A 17,068-nucleotide genomic window follows, 5' to 3' on the forward strand; every position below is an offset into this window, starting at 1 on the left:
ATATGCATATGTACATTTATCTGTGACTCAGATGTTGGAAATCATAGCCTATTGAATTACTTTGGGGATTGATTTTAAAAATGTATCTTATATGAAAAATTAAATTTGGGTCCTACAGTGCTTTTTCAGAGTATTGCTTTTGGGAGATATTATTCTTGAAACTTGTAATTCGTTTTACTTTGTTTGTATCTCACTAAACATAAATAAATTTGAGATAAAAATACATTAGTCAATCTGGCAGACAAATGAGACCGGGTACAGTGTTCACTATGCCTAGAGCAGTGGTGCGTCTGTCAGTGGAGCAAAGGGAAGAAAAGGAGGAACAGGATTAGCTCACACTGCAAAATAAACTCAAAAGTGACTCATCAATCAGTCTTTTTTTACAGCTAGATTAATATTTTGCCTTTATAATTTGAGATACTTTTATTTCCTATTGATCTTCCCCCGTAAGGGTGAATCGAATACCACCTTTAAATTCCTTCCATTCATCCTTTACCTAATGTAGTTTGTGATCAATCCAGAGGAACAATAAATGCCTTTGGGAAGCTTTTGAAAAGGAGCCCTTTTGTGAATTATTTTGGAAAGCCGGTTGGGGGAAAGCATTAGTAGTGTTTCCTTGTTCTCTAATTTATCTGTTTAAAACGTCTATACTCATTTTTAGATTTTCCTAAGAAGGGGCATACCTCTACATCCTAAATCATTTTCGGTCATATGAGTTTAACTAGGAATTAAGTAGTTTATTGTGGGAAAAAAAAAAAAATCTATCCTTGCTAGATGAAAAGCTCCTTGAAGGCAAAGATAGTATCCTAAGGATCCTGGCTATGACCTCGGAGCCTCTAACACTGGTGTTTGCATATTAAAAGGTGTCCCCCAGGCTCTGTGTGTATGTGTGTGTGTGTGTGTGTAAGAGAGAGAGATGTGGGAGAGAGAAGGGAAAGGGGCCCAGAGAACGGACTTCCTTATGTAGTTTCATTTGCTAGGTTTCTATCCTAAGTGACTGTTTCTGTGTTCTACACTGTGAAATAAACAGGCTCTGTCCTATACATTAATTTAAATCTTTGCCTAACAGCATTTTTAAAGTGTTCAGAAACAAAAAAAGATTAAAACGTTTCAATTTGCAGCTCAAGCTCCTATAACTTTATAAAAAGAAGTAACATTTCTAAGAAGTTGCGTACAAACAACATTGTACTTACACCCAGTCTGAAGGTTAATACTGCATATTGTTTTCAATTAGGAATACAATAGATATGGCTGGTGGGTAGGAGAAATGAAGGGAGCCATTGGCTTGGTGCCGAAAGCCTACATAATGGAGATGTATGATATTTGAGAGTCCTGGGTAAGTACATTTTAATCCAATATTCTGTAATAGCTCATATGTTCTCTTGGTCTCTGCGTTATGAGTCTTTGCCTTTTTAAAAGTCTTTGTAGTTTTCTGATAGCACAAAGATTATGCTCCCAAATCATCTTCTTCTTTAAAAAAAAAATCTAGTTTAGTTTTAAAAATAACTTCATAGAATTTACTTTGGAAATAAATAGATTATTTAGAGAAAAATCCCTTTGATAATAACCAGCTGTTTTCCCAAACCTCCTCCTCTTTAGTAAAATACCACTTTTATGGCCTTTCTGAGGAGCTGAATTGACAAAATATTGAGTAAACATTCATTTTTTTCCTTGGCTAAAAATGTAACATTTTTCTAAGCAGGGAAAATCAACATTTTGCCTGAAGAAAAAAATTAAAATGCAACTTTCCCTTTCTGCCTGCAGAAAAGGAAGATTCCTCTGCTAGTGTGCAAATGCTTTGGATTGAGAATCATCGTGAAAGCATGAGTGACAGCTCATAACCTTTCTTTGTTTTGTTGAGCATCGTTTGTCTTTGTTGTTTTATGCATTCATTATAATATTCCTCTGATGTGAAATTAAATGAAGGATATTAATGTAAATTAGATGCAAGCAGTAAAGTTATACCTGTTGCTGTTTTTCAAAGAAATAATCATAGGTTTATTTACTCATTTGATTTGTGTGAAAAATTCAGCACTATTTTATATGTATCACGTAATCATTGCTACTTCTAGTAAGAGTTGTAATTTCTCTTAATACTGGATATCAATTATTTTTTAGAATGTAATATATAATTTCATAAAAATTTCAATTGAATGTATCATGAAAGTTTTTGGTAGATGCTATCTAAAGAATTTAGCTTTGTTAAAACTTTGTAGATGAGTTATCTTAGTATTTATTTTTCAAACAATAGTAACATGTTTTCATGAAAGAATTTTTACTGATTGGGGAATTTACTTTATGTTAAATGTAGCCACAAGAAAGAAAAACGATAGAATTGCAAACGGGGAGTATGCTGTCACCCTCGGCAACACACGTGAAGACCAGAACCATGGTTTGTGCAAAGCCCTTTACCAATAATACATACCCCGGTTATATAATGGGCTTGCCAACATTTTCTACTGTAGTTTTCTTTTAATTTAATGAAACAAAAATTTTGTGAGAGGTCCCATTCTGCCACTAATGTAATGGCATAAAGAATCTCAATGTATTCTCAAAGTCAGAAGGCATAACTGAGTACTGTTACCCTGCCTGATTGTTACTGTGATATTAAAGTACCACCACAAAACAGTGAAAGTCTAGATTTGGGCCTGCTCTGCACCTCTGAAAGCAATGAGAAGAGAAGGGAGGCTCAGAGAGGAGGGTGTAGAAATCCGGTGGGAACATGTACCCAGGTACAGGTGAATGGAAGGGTAGTGTTGGTCTGACATTGGAGGTGTGTGTTGAACTCCAGAGCAAGGTTTGTGGAGTTATATTATTACTTTTTCATGTATGTTTGAAATCAAAGGTATTTTAAATGTCTACAAGGTACCACTATGGTATATATATCAAAATATACTGCTGATTGGATAATTATTTGAAGTAAATATAATCTGCTAATATTGAATCCTTGATTAGAAGGTACTACTTTTGTTGAGTTTTCAGATCTTTGCTTTAAAGATAAAGATTCTAACCATGCAAACGAGCCTATGTTTAAAACCCTCCATTATTTATAAAAACTATCTACAAGCAATATTTCAGAGTTTATGTTTTACTATTATCCCCTCTGTACTGTGATTATCAGATTTCACATGTAAAAAAATATATATTAATTTGGGGGATTGTGGGTGAATTCTAGTTTATATAGATTAGACCAGGTCAAGTTAAAGCTTTCAGAAATTAATTTATGCACTTGTTAGTCTTCTCCTAATATAGAGCCATTGGGATAGATTGAAATCATCTTGGCAGAAGTGAGACAACTGGTGATGAATTTAGTGGATTGGTTTTCAAAGCCTGAGAGATTGAAAAGTGAAAGCAGCTGTGGGTTCCACTGAAAATGTAGACTTCCTTGTGGGCACAGATTTTGTGCTTCTGGCCTAAATGAAGATTTTAGGCTTGGGCCAGTAGATGGCAGCAGCTTTTCATTGCATAGGAACCCACTTGGAAACCCCTCCTCCACTCAGGCACAGACTCACTCCAAACGTAAAGTATTTAGAAGATTATTGCCTGTTTTTACAGTTAATCCAGGAGAGGGAGTCCTTTGCCAACTGATGCCAGATAGTCTCTGGAATGGTGACAGTACAGAAAAAAAGTGTTAACTTTTGTCCAGAGCTCCTCTGGCCTTTGTTCTTTTTCACTTGAATATAGGTGGGAGATGAGAAAGGAAACAAAACATTTTTAATTGGACTGACAGGAAAAAACAATCATTACTTTCAACTCATGACTACTTTGTATTCATTTGGTGAAATCATCTGTATACTAGGAGGCGGAAAGTTTTCTTTACACCCTTGACAATATATCACACACTCTTCAAGATCATAATAATAATCATTAATGTGAATTTAAACAACATGGCTTGTTAGAAAATATGCTAATTGCTATGTTCTCATTATGTTTGCTTAGCTTTTATTTGTTTTTCTATGAACAGAGAGCTAATTTTTTTCAAAGGTGATTGTAAGTCATATTTTACAGAGCGTTTTGCTTGATTATTTGCTCTGTACTGAATTTGTACTCTATTGCCATTAGATGTTACAATAATGTTCCACTCTGCAAATTTTTAAGGTTCAAATAAAGTTTAATTGTTTGCAAACTGTTATGATGCTAATAATTCAACAGCCTGCTGTGTTACTAATGAAATTACTTTGTTATGATTAATTTGGAAAATAGTGTGTTTATTGTAGTAATTAAGCACAACAAGGTGAAGTAAATGATTCTAATGCCATCTGGCCTCCAAACCGAATGAAGAAATGAAATAGGGCTGTCATCTGAATTTATTCAAAGAAGTAAGGATAATACAAATTACTTTCATTGCTATAGGATTTACACTCAACCACAGCTCACTCCATTCTGTTTTTGCCACTTGGTTGTCTATGACAGTTTCTTTCATGAAAAAGAATGTTGTTTAGCCTAGCGATTATTTTGAATACTTTATATTATTTTAAGTAGATTATTTTTATCTTGTGCTAATTTAATTACAGATGATTATATAAAGTATTATGGGATCCTAGAAAATCACTGTTCAACCATCTGTAGGTGCAGTCTCTGTATGTGGAGGTTTTTTGCTATTACTGTTGAATATAGCCTTTCACAAAGAGTAGAGATTCCATTCAGTTGTTTCTAAAATGTTTCTACTCAAGACTCTCTCTTAGTTCTTATGATTCCACTTTTCCTGTAATTTCTCCAGTCTAACCTATTGCTACTCACTTCATAGAGTCTGGTACCCCCCAGGGTCATAATTAAAAACAGAACCCAGAGCTGAGCTATATATTAGAGATCCAGATTTGTAGTTCAGCCACTGTAAGAAAACTTACCCTAACATACATGTAGTTGAAAATCTTGAACTTCATCAGTGAGACTGAGTAAAGCATTGTGAGAATTTTTAAATCAAGCAAAGTACTTCTACATTTCAGATAAATCAATGTTTATATTTCAACTGTTGAATGGAATTGTAAACTGTATAGAGGTCACTTTTACTTCTTTTGAGTTCAATAAACTCAAGTATATTGAAAAGCAGTCCATATGGTAAAGAAAGAGATGGTGGAGATTAAAACATGATCATACCATAGAGAACACCGATTCACTCAGAGCTTGAAGGAATATAATTAATATGTAACATAAAAATATTTGTTAAAATGGCGTAGTTTGTTAGTAAAATCCTGAGTATTCTGAAATTCAGAGAAACAAATAAGTAGTATATTATTAAAGTATCTTTCTACAAACCTAACCTACACTCAAATGCATAACTTAAACCATTGATCCTCTGGATTGGGAACAAGAAATTTCTGGACATCCTCAGCTTCCGCCATATTACCATCCACTGCCTTGTAGTTGAATTCTTCTGGAATATTTGTTAGAACCTCTAATAGTGTAACATCTTGCTTGTGATGAGATAAATACTTACAGAATTATTTTATTTGTAATTTTGTAACATGGAATGACATTTCCTTAATGTTATTTTCCAGGGGCTTTTTCTTGTTTTCCTTAGTAGAATCTGCTCTATCGCTGCTTGATCAGAAACATGATTTATCGCCAGCATGGTACTTCAGAGTATATGGTGTGTATCCAGTAAATATTTATTAATTAACTGATGTGGCATCCTACAGTATCTGAGATTCAAGAAGAAAAGAGTTTGACTTGTCTATAACTGGTAGAGAAAAATCCCTTTGTCATTTAGTTCATCAGCTTTCTGACTGACAGTGTTCTCTTAGTCAAAAAAAAAAAAAAAAAATCAGTCCACTTTACCGAGTCTTTAAAAGCCGTTTCATCGTCCTCATAATACCATCAACAAGTGGATTGGATTGTTGGTAACAGAATTGAGTGAGATTGTGAATAACAGGAAAGTTGAATGTGGCCGCCATTCTTTAGATGTTTCCTCCCTTCCTTTCCTGAGTGCAGTGTTGTCTCTCTTTCAGAGAAGGCAAAGGTGACTCAGGCAGCTTGTGGCCAGTGATCTAGTTATACTCCCAGTACATCCCAAATCACTGTTGTGCTGTGTTCCACCTGGGCAATAACAGAGACGCCTTCTGATCTTGGAAGCATTCTAGCTGTCGCCTTGGATGGATCAAAAAGAAATATCTGAAAGTGGAAAGTTTCACAGTTGTTGCTAAATCCAACCATAATTCAATTTTTGTCTTTTTTAAAACTTTCATTTCCTATTTCTTTAAAGTTGTATGGTTATGTTAACTTGAGTGCTTTGAGTCCCAAGATGAAAGGAACCATAAGTGCTGAAAATAGCTGTAGTCATACCAGTGCTCAGCTTAGGTCTGTAAGGTTGGGAAAGGGGCTGGAGGTTGAGCAGTCTTGTGAATATGTGCAAAGGTGTGAAAATACAAATTGCCCCAAAAGCCCATCTCGTAAGTGTCTTTCTTAATGTTGGAACCTTGGAGAGTGTTTCCTCAGGTTTCTCTCTTTCTGTGTTCACCGTTTTCTTTTTTATTATCCGTTACTCAGAGGTAATATAGAACAGCACTTGTCTGTTTTCTGTTTATTGGCCTCAACTTTGTAATATAAAAACATCACTCCTGCTGGAGTAAAACCAGGTGCCATTTCGTGGCTTGAGCAGCAGCTCAGCTCTTTCGAGGAAAGTGTCACACAGGTGCTCTCAAAGGAGAAAATTAATGCCACCAATGTAATGCCAATTAAAAGTGACTGCTTTAGAGGAGGAGAAAATTCCACAAATAAGCAGATTCCCATAGGCTGTCTCCCCTTCCCAGCTCCCATGGGAGACCATTTAGAAAATCTTGTGTTCTTTCACTGTCATGTCAAAATGATGATAACAATTTAAGATAGTAATAGCAATAACTAATATTAACCGAGTGTTTACTACTTGTTATGCTGTGTACTTTTCATTCAGTCCTTCTACAACCCTATATAATAAGGTAAGTTCTCTTGTTTATTCCCATTTTCCTGATTAGGAAACTGAGGTTAAATAATTTGTCCCAAGGTCTAGGAGTAATGTTACCTAGCCTCCCTTCCTTGAATTCAGTACCATTTTGCTTTCCAGTACTGTAACGAATTCAGACCGAGTACTTAATTCTAATCTTTGCATATAGTAGGCACTCAATAAAAGCTTATTGACCACTGATGATGACACCATTCTTATGAAATAGTCTGGAGCCTGTGAAAAGAATAGCTCAAGAATTGGCACCAGGACAGCTGGAATTTGCCTCCTGTAGTCGTAAGGCAGACCACGGTGACTGTCAAATCCAAAGCAGCTAATACACAACGGAGAAGGAACTTTGATGCTGAAACATTTCTCTCTGTGAACTTCCACTCTGGCTGAAAATAGAAAGTCAATCAAGGCAGCAGAGAGTCGAGAGAGGACACGGTGCCAAAGGGACCCTTTCTGAACAACGTTTTCTATTCTTTCGATCTCCTCAAGTCAAGCCCAAGGACACTGACCAGGCAAGGAAGTCTTGGAGAGGACTTCCAAGCCGGCTGCTTCTGTCTCAAAGAGTTTTCTTTTTTTCAACGAGTTTTCAATTAGTTGTTTTTTTGGGGTGGTATCTATTTATTTTTATTTTTATTTTTTTTTTGCGGTACGCGGGCCTCTCACTGTTGTGGCCTCTCCCGTTGCGGAGCACAGGCTCCGGACGCGCAGGCTCAGCGGCCATGGTTCACGGGCCCAGCCGCTCTGCGGCATGTAGGATCTTCCCGGACCAGGGCACGAACCCGTGTCCCCTGCATCGGCAGGCGGACTCTCAACCACTGCGCCACCAGGGGAGCCCCTTTTGGGGTGGTATCTAAATGGATAGTTTTTTTTTAAAACCAGTTTAAAAGAGTATTCTTAAATTGTCAGCCCTTTACAATCAGTGAGCAAACTTCAATATAAAACTTATGTAATTTTGTAACTCAGTGATGGCAGTGTCTGACCTAAGACTTTTTTTGCTTGTTGAGATAAGAATTTGTTTAAGGAGAACCTTTATTGTAATATCTGGCCCCTGAGTATGAGGTCTTATTCCTTGGGCATCTACAATGGTGCCTTGTACAAGTCTCCTTAACATGAAAGTCTTCTGTTGTGTTTCTTGAACAAAAAAAATTTTTCAAGTTTTGTACCTCAGTGGTTGGAGGCTGGTAGGAGTCGGGGGTGTTGGGAACAGAAGATAAGTAAGAACTAACATTCATTAGGGAGCTCTGGAATTTAGCCAGAGGAGGGGTAAGATTGGGCCCTCTCATGGTCTAAAGTACACGCTGAAGTATTGGCCATTTTATAGCCCAAAAGTAGAAGGTGCACTGAGGGTCAATTTCCAAGGAGCATTTCATTCTGTAGAGTAGGATTCCATGCCTGGCACTCAGAATATCATGCTTCTAGAGGACAGGGAGTGAATGACTTCACATCGTCCCGGTCTTCAGCTGCCCACCAAGTAGATTTCATTGATGTAAATAACCTGTCCCATCCAGGTGGATACACAACTCACTCCTAATTCCCTGGTCAAGCACTTGTGGTCTGTGGAGTCTTAGTCACTCCCTCTTCCATCACCTTCCACCACTTTCCCCCTTCTCCAGCTTTCCCAAGGAGTTAAGTCATATGAGGCATGAGACAGGTAATTCTTATCCCTCTACGAAGTTATGGCTATCAGTCGTGGTCTGTGTTTTCTGTGAACCCAGCAAAAGCAAGCTATATAACAATGTGTTTATCCCGTTACACACGCCCTGAATTGGAAAACTGAAAGAGCTATCTTGTGAGTGTGCATCGGTATCTATCTGTTGCTTTGCTTCAGTCGGTCAGCATATTTGCTTTATTCTTTATTATCTCGGGGCTTGCTATTTCTCTTCCTATCTAATTAAATGATTCCATTTTGAATAATTATATTTAAGTGCCAACAGTGTGCTAGGGGCATTTCAAACACAGAATTCAACACAGTCTTTCCCAAGCCGACTCATGGTCTAAGTGAAATAGACAAGACATAAACTCAGGAAAGGAACAGCCCCAGGTAGCCTCCCCTTTGTGCGATTCTTAGCAAGTTCAATCACTAGCAGTGTCCCGAGACATAAAATGTTCTCTGATTTTGTTACATCTGAACCTAGGAAACAAACTGGGGATCCTTTCTCATATATGGGTCTTTTCATGTGCAGAGGGGAAGGCAGGGGCAAGCGTTTCAGTGTTGGTTCAGATGAAAAGATTGATTTTTAGAAAATTTCTGAAATGCTTGTAGCTACTGAATTGTGAGGGGAACCAAAGAGCTGTGTGTGTAATGTGAACATCTTTTTACAGAGTTGCTGCCAATTATGGTAAAACATAATTCTGGAAGCTGGAGGACCCCATCCCTTTAGGAAACTGTGAATAGAGCTGTACCAGTGGTGCTCAGCTGAGAGTAGGCAGTAGGAAGACCACTGGAATTGGAGTCAATCAAAATTCTAGTTTCGGTTCTTGAATGCATTGTGCCCTAGAATAAGTTTCCTCGCCTGCAAAATACCAGTAGGCTTTTTCTCTCTATCTCACAAGGTGTAGTTATGCTTGAGTGAGATTATATTTGAAGGAGCCTTAAAAACCCAATAAGTGTAAATAAGGCTTTTCTGCATTGGAGGATATGAGAACTGAAATGAAACGTGGGTCAAAATAAAAATTTCTCCTTCACACCAGAAGCAAGCAAGGGAAAATTTTTTTAATGTTCAGCACTAGCTGTAATGCTGCTTGGAGTAATGTTAGTAAGCTGTTGGTTTTGTTATTTTCTAATGAGAATTACTGTCAGACATCCTAGAGGAGTTTGGGATTAAATTCCTCTATAATCCTGAGTACATTTTTGAATCAAGCCGTTGGTTTCCAAGCTGTGGTCACTTTCTGTTAATGGAGGTTTCAATAGCAGAAATGTTACTTCTGTCCGTAAATTTTCAAAATAAACCTTTGGTATTTTAAAACCATCCATCTGAATAATAGGCTTTAAGTAAGTGTTGTTTGTAGTTGGTTGGACTTAGCAGAGAATTTTTCCTTAACAGACACCTTAAGGAAAATGTTTGTACAGGCTCCCTTCGACCACTATCTGCTCCCTCTATGAACTGTTTCTTCCAGATGGGTATCTGTGATTGTTTGCATGTGAATACACACTTGGTAGTTAAACATTTTCTTCAGATGCATATCTAAGAATGAGACAATTTTATTTGATCGAATTAGCCTTGTGATTTAGCACTAATCTCTGTTTGTAGTTTGTGGAAATACGGGACTTCGAAATAAGGGCAAACAGAACCTCATTAGGTGTAACCTTAATGCTTTAATGTTATAACTTGAGGCAAAGCTAATAAAAAATGCAAAGCACTCTTAAATAATTTAAATTATCTAAAAAAATTGAGCATATTCCTTCAAATAATAATGGCTTTCATGATCTGATTTTTTAAAAATTCATTTCTCATGTCTTGAATTACTTAGAAGTGTGGATATCAGGGTAAGTTTGAGTTTATTTAAGATTATTAAATATATTTGTTATCATACAGTGTCATGGAAGATTCCATTATTTAGCCTAGCAATTATCATATGTAGTGTTATGCTGTATATAATTTCAGTAACGTATTTGATAACGTCATTATGGTATGATGGTATAGAATTAATTTTTAGCACGTCTCTTTAAAATAGTGCTCTGTGATGTGAGTCCTTGATTATTTTGAGCCATTAATCAATTCCATCAACTTAAAAACATAGTCATATTGTGTACCTGTTATTATTTGTTTTCTAAAATAAAAGTTTCTCTTACCATCTTAAACTTTACTAGAAAATTATTGCTTCCATAATGTATTTTCATTGCTATACTCGTTTGGTAAGGGAAAGCAGTAGTTGGGAATACAGTATACTGTGGTAACTGATTAAAGATCAAGATGGGGAAATCCTCTTTTCCCCCTCTTCCTAAAGGATAGGAGAGAATTTTGAGTTCTAAACATACCATCCTTTGCTTCCTCTGGTGCTGTGGTCCATGGCAATAAATACTCTATATTGATTACTACTTAATTCTAGTGGAGGTATACTAAGGCTGGAAACACATTATAGCTTAGCATTTAGTACCTTAATTTTTAAACAGTTTTTAAATTTTAAAAATTGATATAATTGCCCCGAATGTGCTTCTATTATTGGATCCATATCAAGCTATAAAAAATATTCTCCTTTCATATCTTTCCTAAAGATTATTTTGTTCACAATGTATTTTTCCTGGCACTCCATTGCTATTTTTATGTAACTGAAAATCTGTCATTTCCATTTTAGCTCAGTTTGGAAATATGAAAACCGTATCAGAGCAACACATTAAAGATTAGTATGGAAGGACAAAAAATAAGTGGAAGAGAGCCACGTAGAGCTTTTAAATTTAGTCAAATTATTCAAGTGTGCAATTTTAATCCATTAATCTGGTTTGAGACTGCTTAAGAGAAATATTTCTCTCTAAACGAGGTTTTGCTCTTTCAGAACATATTGAGAAATCTCTCATCTAAAACAAATACTAGTTTTTTTCATTTTGTCTTTTTGTTTTTTGAGAGTCTTTTCTGGAGTGAAGCAAGAGCCTCCCTAATATTCTGCTATAATTTATTCTTGGTCAAAAACAGATTGCCATTTACACACTAGATATTAAAAGCTAGTTACAGTCATTAAAGGTGGTCTAATGCGGTGTAGTAAGAGATTCAATAGAAGATTTATTTTTAAGCTATTTGGGGGCCATGAGGGTAGTTGTTTTCCTCATGAAGGGAATTCTGTATTTTACTTCATTATTTGTAGTTTTTTTTTTTCTCTTGGTAAATATAAAACAGAGAAGGGGAGACTGGGAGCTGGTTGTTTCTTTGATTCCTAATACAGTATGTCTTCTTAATGAACCTGCTGCAGTGTCTAGCAAATAAACATGCTAGAAGTGATTTAGCCACGATGTCCAGACTGTGTAAATATCTAATTATTACAATACAATTGTCAATACATTTACATTACTGCTCCCTTTTCAAACGTTAACCAACTTTTTCTTTGCTTGATAAAAGAGCATAAATTGTATTTTTATGTGTTGGTGTTTTTGTTTGCATTATACTTCTTGCCGCACTCTAGACAAAAGATCTCAAGCCTAATGCCCTGAGTTATTCCTGGCTGAAGAAGACTCCTACAGTTGTTTATTAATGTAATGTGCTGTGTTTCCTTTCACAGGGAGATGGCCTCGGAGCCTTCACAATCTGATCTTTAGTCACGGCATTTAAAAAAAAAAAAAAAGAAAAAAGCCATAAAGCCAGTATGGTAGTCACTGCAACTTTGAGACACAAAGAATGAAGCCCTCTTATAATCCACTGTTAGAATGGGAATCTAAGTTACATTAGAAGCAAAAGATAAAATGGTAAAATGCAATCATTTCCTTTAACAAAGATCATGTCCAGTTTTCAGAATTATGATATCATGTTGAACATAATTGTGGAAGCGCCCCTCACGCTGTATTTCTTATATAACTGGTACATTAACATTAGAAAAGCAGAGTGATATTGAATTCTAATGAGGTCTGGCCTATATGCTCTGCTAGGAAAAGAATGAGGATCATTCATTTGTATTCTACAAAGCGCTGGGAAATCCACGCGCATCTCTGTGGCTTCAGCGCGTGGTGCTGATCATCTGTTCCTATTCGGGGGCGGCGGGGCGGGGGAGGATTCATTGCTTTGAGCAGCGTCTGAGCTGGGGAAAATAGTTAACCACTTTCCTTAGTGGTTGTTTCCTAATGACTATTTAATATGGTTGCTTTCTTATATGCATTTGCTTTACCTGTTCTCTTCAAGGATCTTAAAAATTGTGATGCATGTGTTGGTGACAACATACCTCTGTAAAACCCAAACAAAGAAATTCAGTAGAGTAAATGTGATTTCACCATCCTTGGTAAACATGTCGGTTTTAAGTAAACAATGAGATGACAGTGAGATATTTGTTCATTTTTTAAAAATCTGAAAAATGCTCCATTTGATCTGATACTGGCTGTTCAGGAAAAACTGCATTCATTTGTGAGTCTTGCTGACATTCAGAGAAAACAGCCCATTTTGGAAAGTTATATTTAGCCAAACCAAGGAATGAAAGATTTTAGCAAATTGCCACGTAAAATGATCTGCACAAAAAGGCATGGGGGAAGTGAGCTAAGGCCTGTGCCAAACAGATGGCAGCCCCTGCTGTGTTTTTGATTGAAAAAGAAAGGTAACATTTGCAGCCACGTCAAAGAGACTGTGATCAGCTAAACAAATTGGTCTCCGAAGTACCCCATCGCTGGAGCAAACCCTGCTGCAGGGTACAAGTGAGGCTGTATTTCAAAATAATGCTATGTTTGCGTCTTTCCTAAGTGAGGGGATCGGTCCCCTTTTCATGCAGCAAAGGAAGATGAGGTCTTTGTTGAAGTCGACTGTGGTATTATCTGCAGAATAAGCAGTAGAACTCAGTAGCACAAATGCCTGTTTTCTCTGATCGCCACCAAACGCCTGCAGATGATATTTGGGAAGACCCCAGCAGCTTTCACTTTGTTCCTCACTCTGCTCTGAAAGGTCTCTAGGGTTTGCAGAGAAGAAATAGGTATGTGGCTTACAAAACAACAAAAGCCAAAACCAAAAACCAAGTGGAAACAACCCCAGATCTTCACAAAGGCACCATCGGAAGAGGGGGAGGAGGTGATCGGCAAAAACTCTCCTGTACTGGATTCAATTCCCAAATACAAACATCACAAATGGCAAAGAGCGTGTCAGTGAGCGAGTGTGAGTGTGTGTGAGGGACGGGGATTTTTTTTTTTTTTTTTTTGGCTCATCTCAGCTGGCAGCCTTATTCCGCTTCAGTAAAGACAAGGTACAGAAATGTCCTTTGGGTGACATTCAAAACTCGATATAAATCCTCTGCTTTATGAGACTGCAGTGCAATAAATTACTTAGCCTAATTGTAGATGTAATGAATTACCATAATTAGTCATGGGCTACATTAAATTAATCAGCATGGTACATTATTTTGCTAAATTACATCTTTGCCTTCCAAAGCCACCAGCGCAGCAATCAGTGTTTTTTGCAAGAGGGGAATGATGCTATAATGAGAAGCCTTTCTGCTCCTAGAACAGTGACAGGATATGAATTTTGATGGGAGGCAGGAAGGTTTGGAAACACTGGAGTTTCAACTTGTGCCTGAAGTGTCTTCGGTTGTTAATGATACCCCGGTCCTCCTGCAGGGGAGCAGTGGACTGTATCTTGCGAAGGTTGTAGAAGATTCCCCTCACAGGGGAAGAAAAACACTTATATGGTGCTCTAAGGCAAATAATATAGCTGATACAACAAGTCACAAAGCAGTGGGGTGGCAGAAAGATAATGTCTCTGAAAATATTAATAGATTTAGAATGTTCTTTTACATTGGTTGATGAGATTTATAGTTACCAGGTATTTATAGTTAATAGGTATTTTTTATGATTATTACTATTATTCATACCGTTTGGACCCAAGATAAAGCCTGTAGCTAGTCTTGTTTTTTACTTAAACCTCCAGCTGTTCAAAATCTTGCTTCTGCTTCTCAGCGGGTGATCTGGAGGCAACGCACATATGATCTGAATATTATTCACTATTCAGGAAAATGTCGGGTAGTCTCGGAGCTCACAGACCAATATTTCTGGGGATGTAGGGACCTGCCTTTGTTGAGGGTCTTTTTCTTTTCTTTTTACAGTGCGACCAGGGACACATTCTATCAGGCAAACCATAGAAAATAAGGGATGCTTCCCCCGTGTTAACTCTTCGTAGGAAATACCTTTGTAAGCTCCACTCTCTGGAAAAGCTTTGTAAGCTCCACTGCTCATTCGCAAACCCAGTGGCCTGATCCTTTAGCATCATGTGTTGTTATGGAAAAGAGTTTTTGCCCTGAGATTGTCCTGATCCCAGAACAAGTTCTTTTGGGTTTTTATAATATTTTTGAGAGTCTCTTGGTTTACTTTAAGAGAAGAATTGTTACCGAGCTGCTCATCTGTGTGATGGAAATTCAAGTAGAGCTCACAGGACAGCCTTGGTATTTTTGTTTACACGCTGGTCTGCTTGTACCAGAGGAAAATGAGCCATCAACCCATTTGGAAGCAGGATTACAGTGGAATGATACAGAGAATAACTGTGATATGAACACAATCTTTAAAGAGTGCAAGTGAATTAAAACCTAACATCCAAAGAAGTATACAAAGAAGGCTTGGTCAGAGCTGCAGCAAAATGCATAGGGATGCAGAAAAGCCCTGTATCGTAATTTGTGTTTTTGTCCTGGTGGGGACCCATTTAATTAGTGCAAGAAGGTATTGAATTTTAGCTTATCATGCATATTGTTTTCCAGCTGTACTAAAGATTGCCAAGTTTCTAATGGCCTGACCCTGTTCCGTAAATCAGCAGTAAATTGCGGCATTTACACTGAGCAAAGGCAAAGGGCTCATTCTGTTGGGTTTGTGCTGTCACAGGAACCTGGGCTAAGGGATTAATGGGCTGATGTTAAACATCTGTCCCCTGTCTTTGGGGGGACGTAAACACACAAAGAGGGAATCTAATGCCATCTACTAAAAGATCTTCAACGAGAGGAAGGCCTTGCTACCGTTTCCATCCAGTGGCACCTTAGACACATTGCCTCTTTATGCTAAAACCCCACAGCACTAAGGGCCCTATAAATAGTCTCCATGTGACAGCTCAGAGAAGAAGAGAGGTTTCCTCCAGACATTAGTTGTGCTAAAAGATTCATCATTACCTGCAGTCATGAAATAAATCTTTGATACTTACAACTATAATATCCATGCTCTACGTTTTATTGCAGATATAGGTAGACAGTCATTATTTCTGACACTTTCTCAGCATTACAAGGAGTACTCTAGGGGGAAAACTAGTGTACAGTGTTACAGAAATAGATTGATAGAACCACATGCAAACCAGTTACTTTACTGAGCTATTGTAACCAATACAATATTCCCTTAATGATATTAAAGTCACATAGAGTCCAAATTCCATGTAAGACTCCTATCTAAACATAACCTCAGTTATCTACAAATTAAGTTGCCAGGGGGGAAATTTATTATTTTTTTACATCATTTGGTAGTTTACAGGAACTATGTTCCTGAATGACAATTTTTTTTTTAGCATTAAATTTATTATTATTCAGGGGACATTAAAACAAGACAATGGTCAACGACAATCACTTTATAGCACTTGTGGGACATTCGAAATCAGTATGTTGAGAAGCTTCCTGCTCAGAGGACTTGGAGTGGTTACTGTATAGTAGTTACCAAAGTCACATAACTTGCAATAACATGATATATCATCCAGAGGAGGTGGTAACGTTGTCTCTGGCCATGAGCTATTTAAGAGAGAGGTTCTTGCATGCTGTTTTGAGCCCCAAAAAGTGAGTTAAGGCATCCTGTGAGAGTCCCTCCTTTCCTGTAAGTCACTGCTTTTGGCAATGGTGGTCTCCTTTACCAAACTCCTGAAGTCATAGCTGGGGCAGGATTCCAACTTCCCTTTTTAGTTTCATCATGTGTGTCTGGGTTCTCTCATTTTTGATGATCATATTAGGAGGCCAGAGGCTAAAATGATGGTGTGTCACTACTTTGTGGGAAGAGGGTTTGCCCAGTTCAAGAACTCTGTGGTTGAAGTGGTATGATTGGGACCAGCACTGTGACTTACTGCCGGGGCAGGAATCTCTTGGCTAAATTGGCACATGTGCTACCACAGCGGCTCTGGAAGGCCGTCCAGTACCCCTGGGACCACCTGCTTCACAGGCCAGTCCGCAGATCACCGAACTCAACCAGTAGCCACTTCTGAAAAGAGTCATCAGTTCCAAAGGAATCTTTGTGTTTGCATATTTGAAGCCAAGATAATTACTGGTAGTCTCTGCGTAACAAATGTAATTTCAATTAGACTCTTTTTCCAAATTAAAAACTATTGCTTGTGTGAAATGAGTATTCCCGGTTTTTTAAAGTGCATTTTTAATGTTTTTATTCTGGGAACATTAAGAGCATTGAACAAAAGATTGTCCAATTACAATATAATGTTAACAAATGTGTCGAATCCTTCACTTCCGTGGCAGCAAGCGAAGCTGGTGAAGCAGGACTGTGCGGGATGATTC

The 17,068-nt window shown here is 37.5% G+C and overlaps 1 protein-coding gene across 1 annotated transcript in view; it reads left to right on the forward strand.

The window, feature by feature from the left end:
• Positions 1 to 4,130, forward strand: part of SKAP2 (src kinase associated phosphoprotein 2) — a 155,372-nt gene extending 151,242 nt beyond the window's left edge. Inside the window, exons 12-13 of the mRNA XM_027102344.1 lie at positions 1,235 to 1,336; positions 1,765 to 4,130. Coding sequence (XP_026958145.1) covers positions 1,235 to 1,327 — 93 coding nt within the window. The 3' untranslated portion in view covers positions 1,328 to 1,336; positions 1,765 to 4,130. The remainder of the gene's footprint in view (positions 1 to 1,234; positions 1,337 to 1,764) is intronic.
• The last annotated feature ends 12,938 nt before the right edge of the window (positions 4,131 to 17,068 follow it).

The sequence above is a fragment of the Aethalodelphis obliquidens genome, unplaced genomic scaffold, assembly GCF_003676395.1.
Source record: "Aethalodelphis obliquidens isolate GAN/ISIS:26980383/991018 unplaced genomic scaffold, ASM367639v1 scaffold5, whole genome shotgun sequence".
In the NCBI taxonomy this organism is placed as follows: domain Eukaryota; kingdom Metazoa; phylum Chordata; class Mammalia; order Artiodactyla; family Delphinidae; genus Aethalodelphis; species Aethalodelphis obliquidens.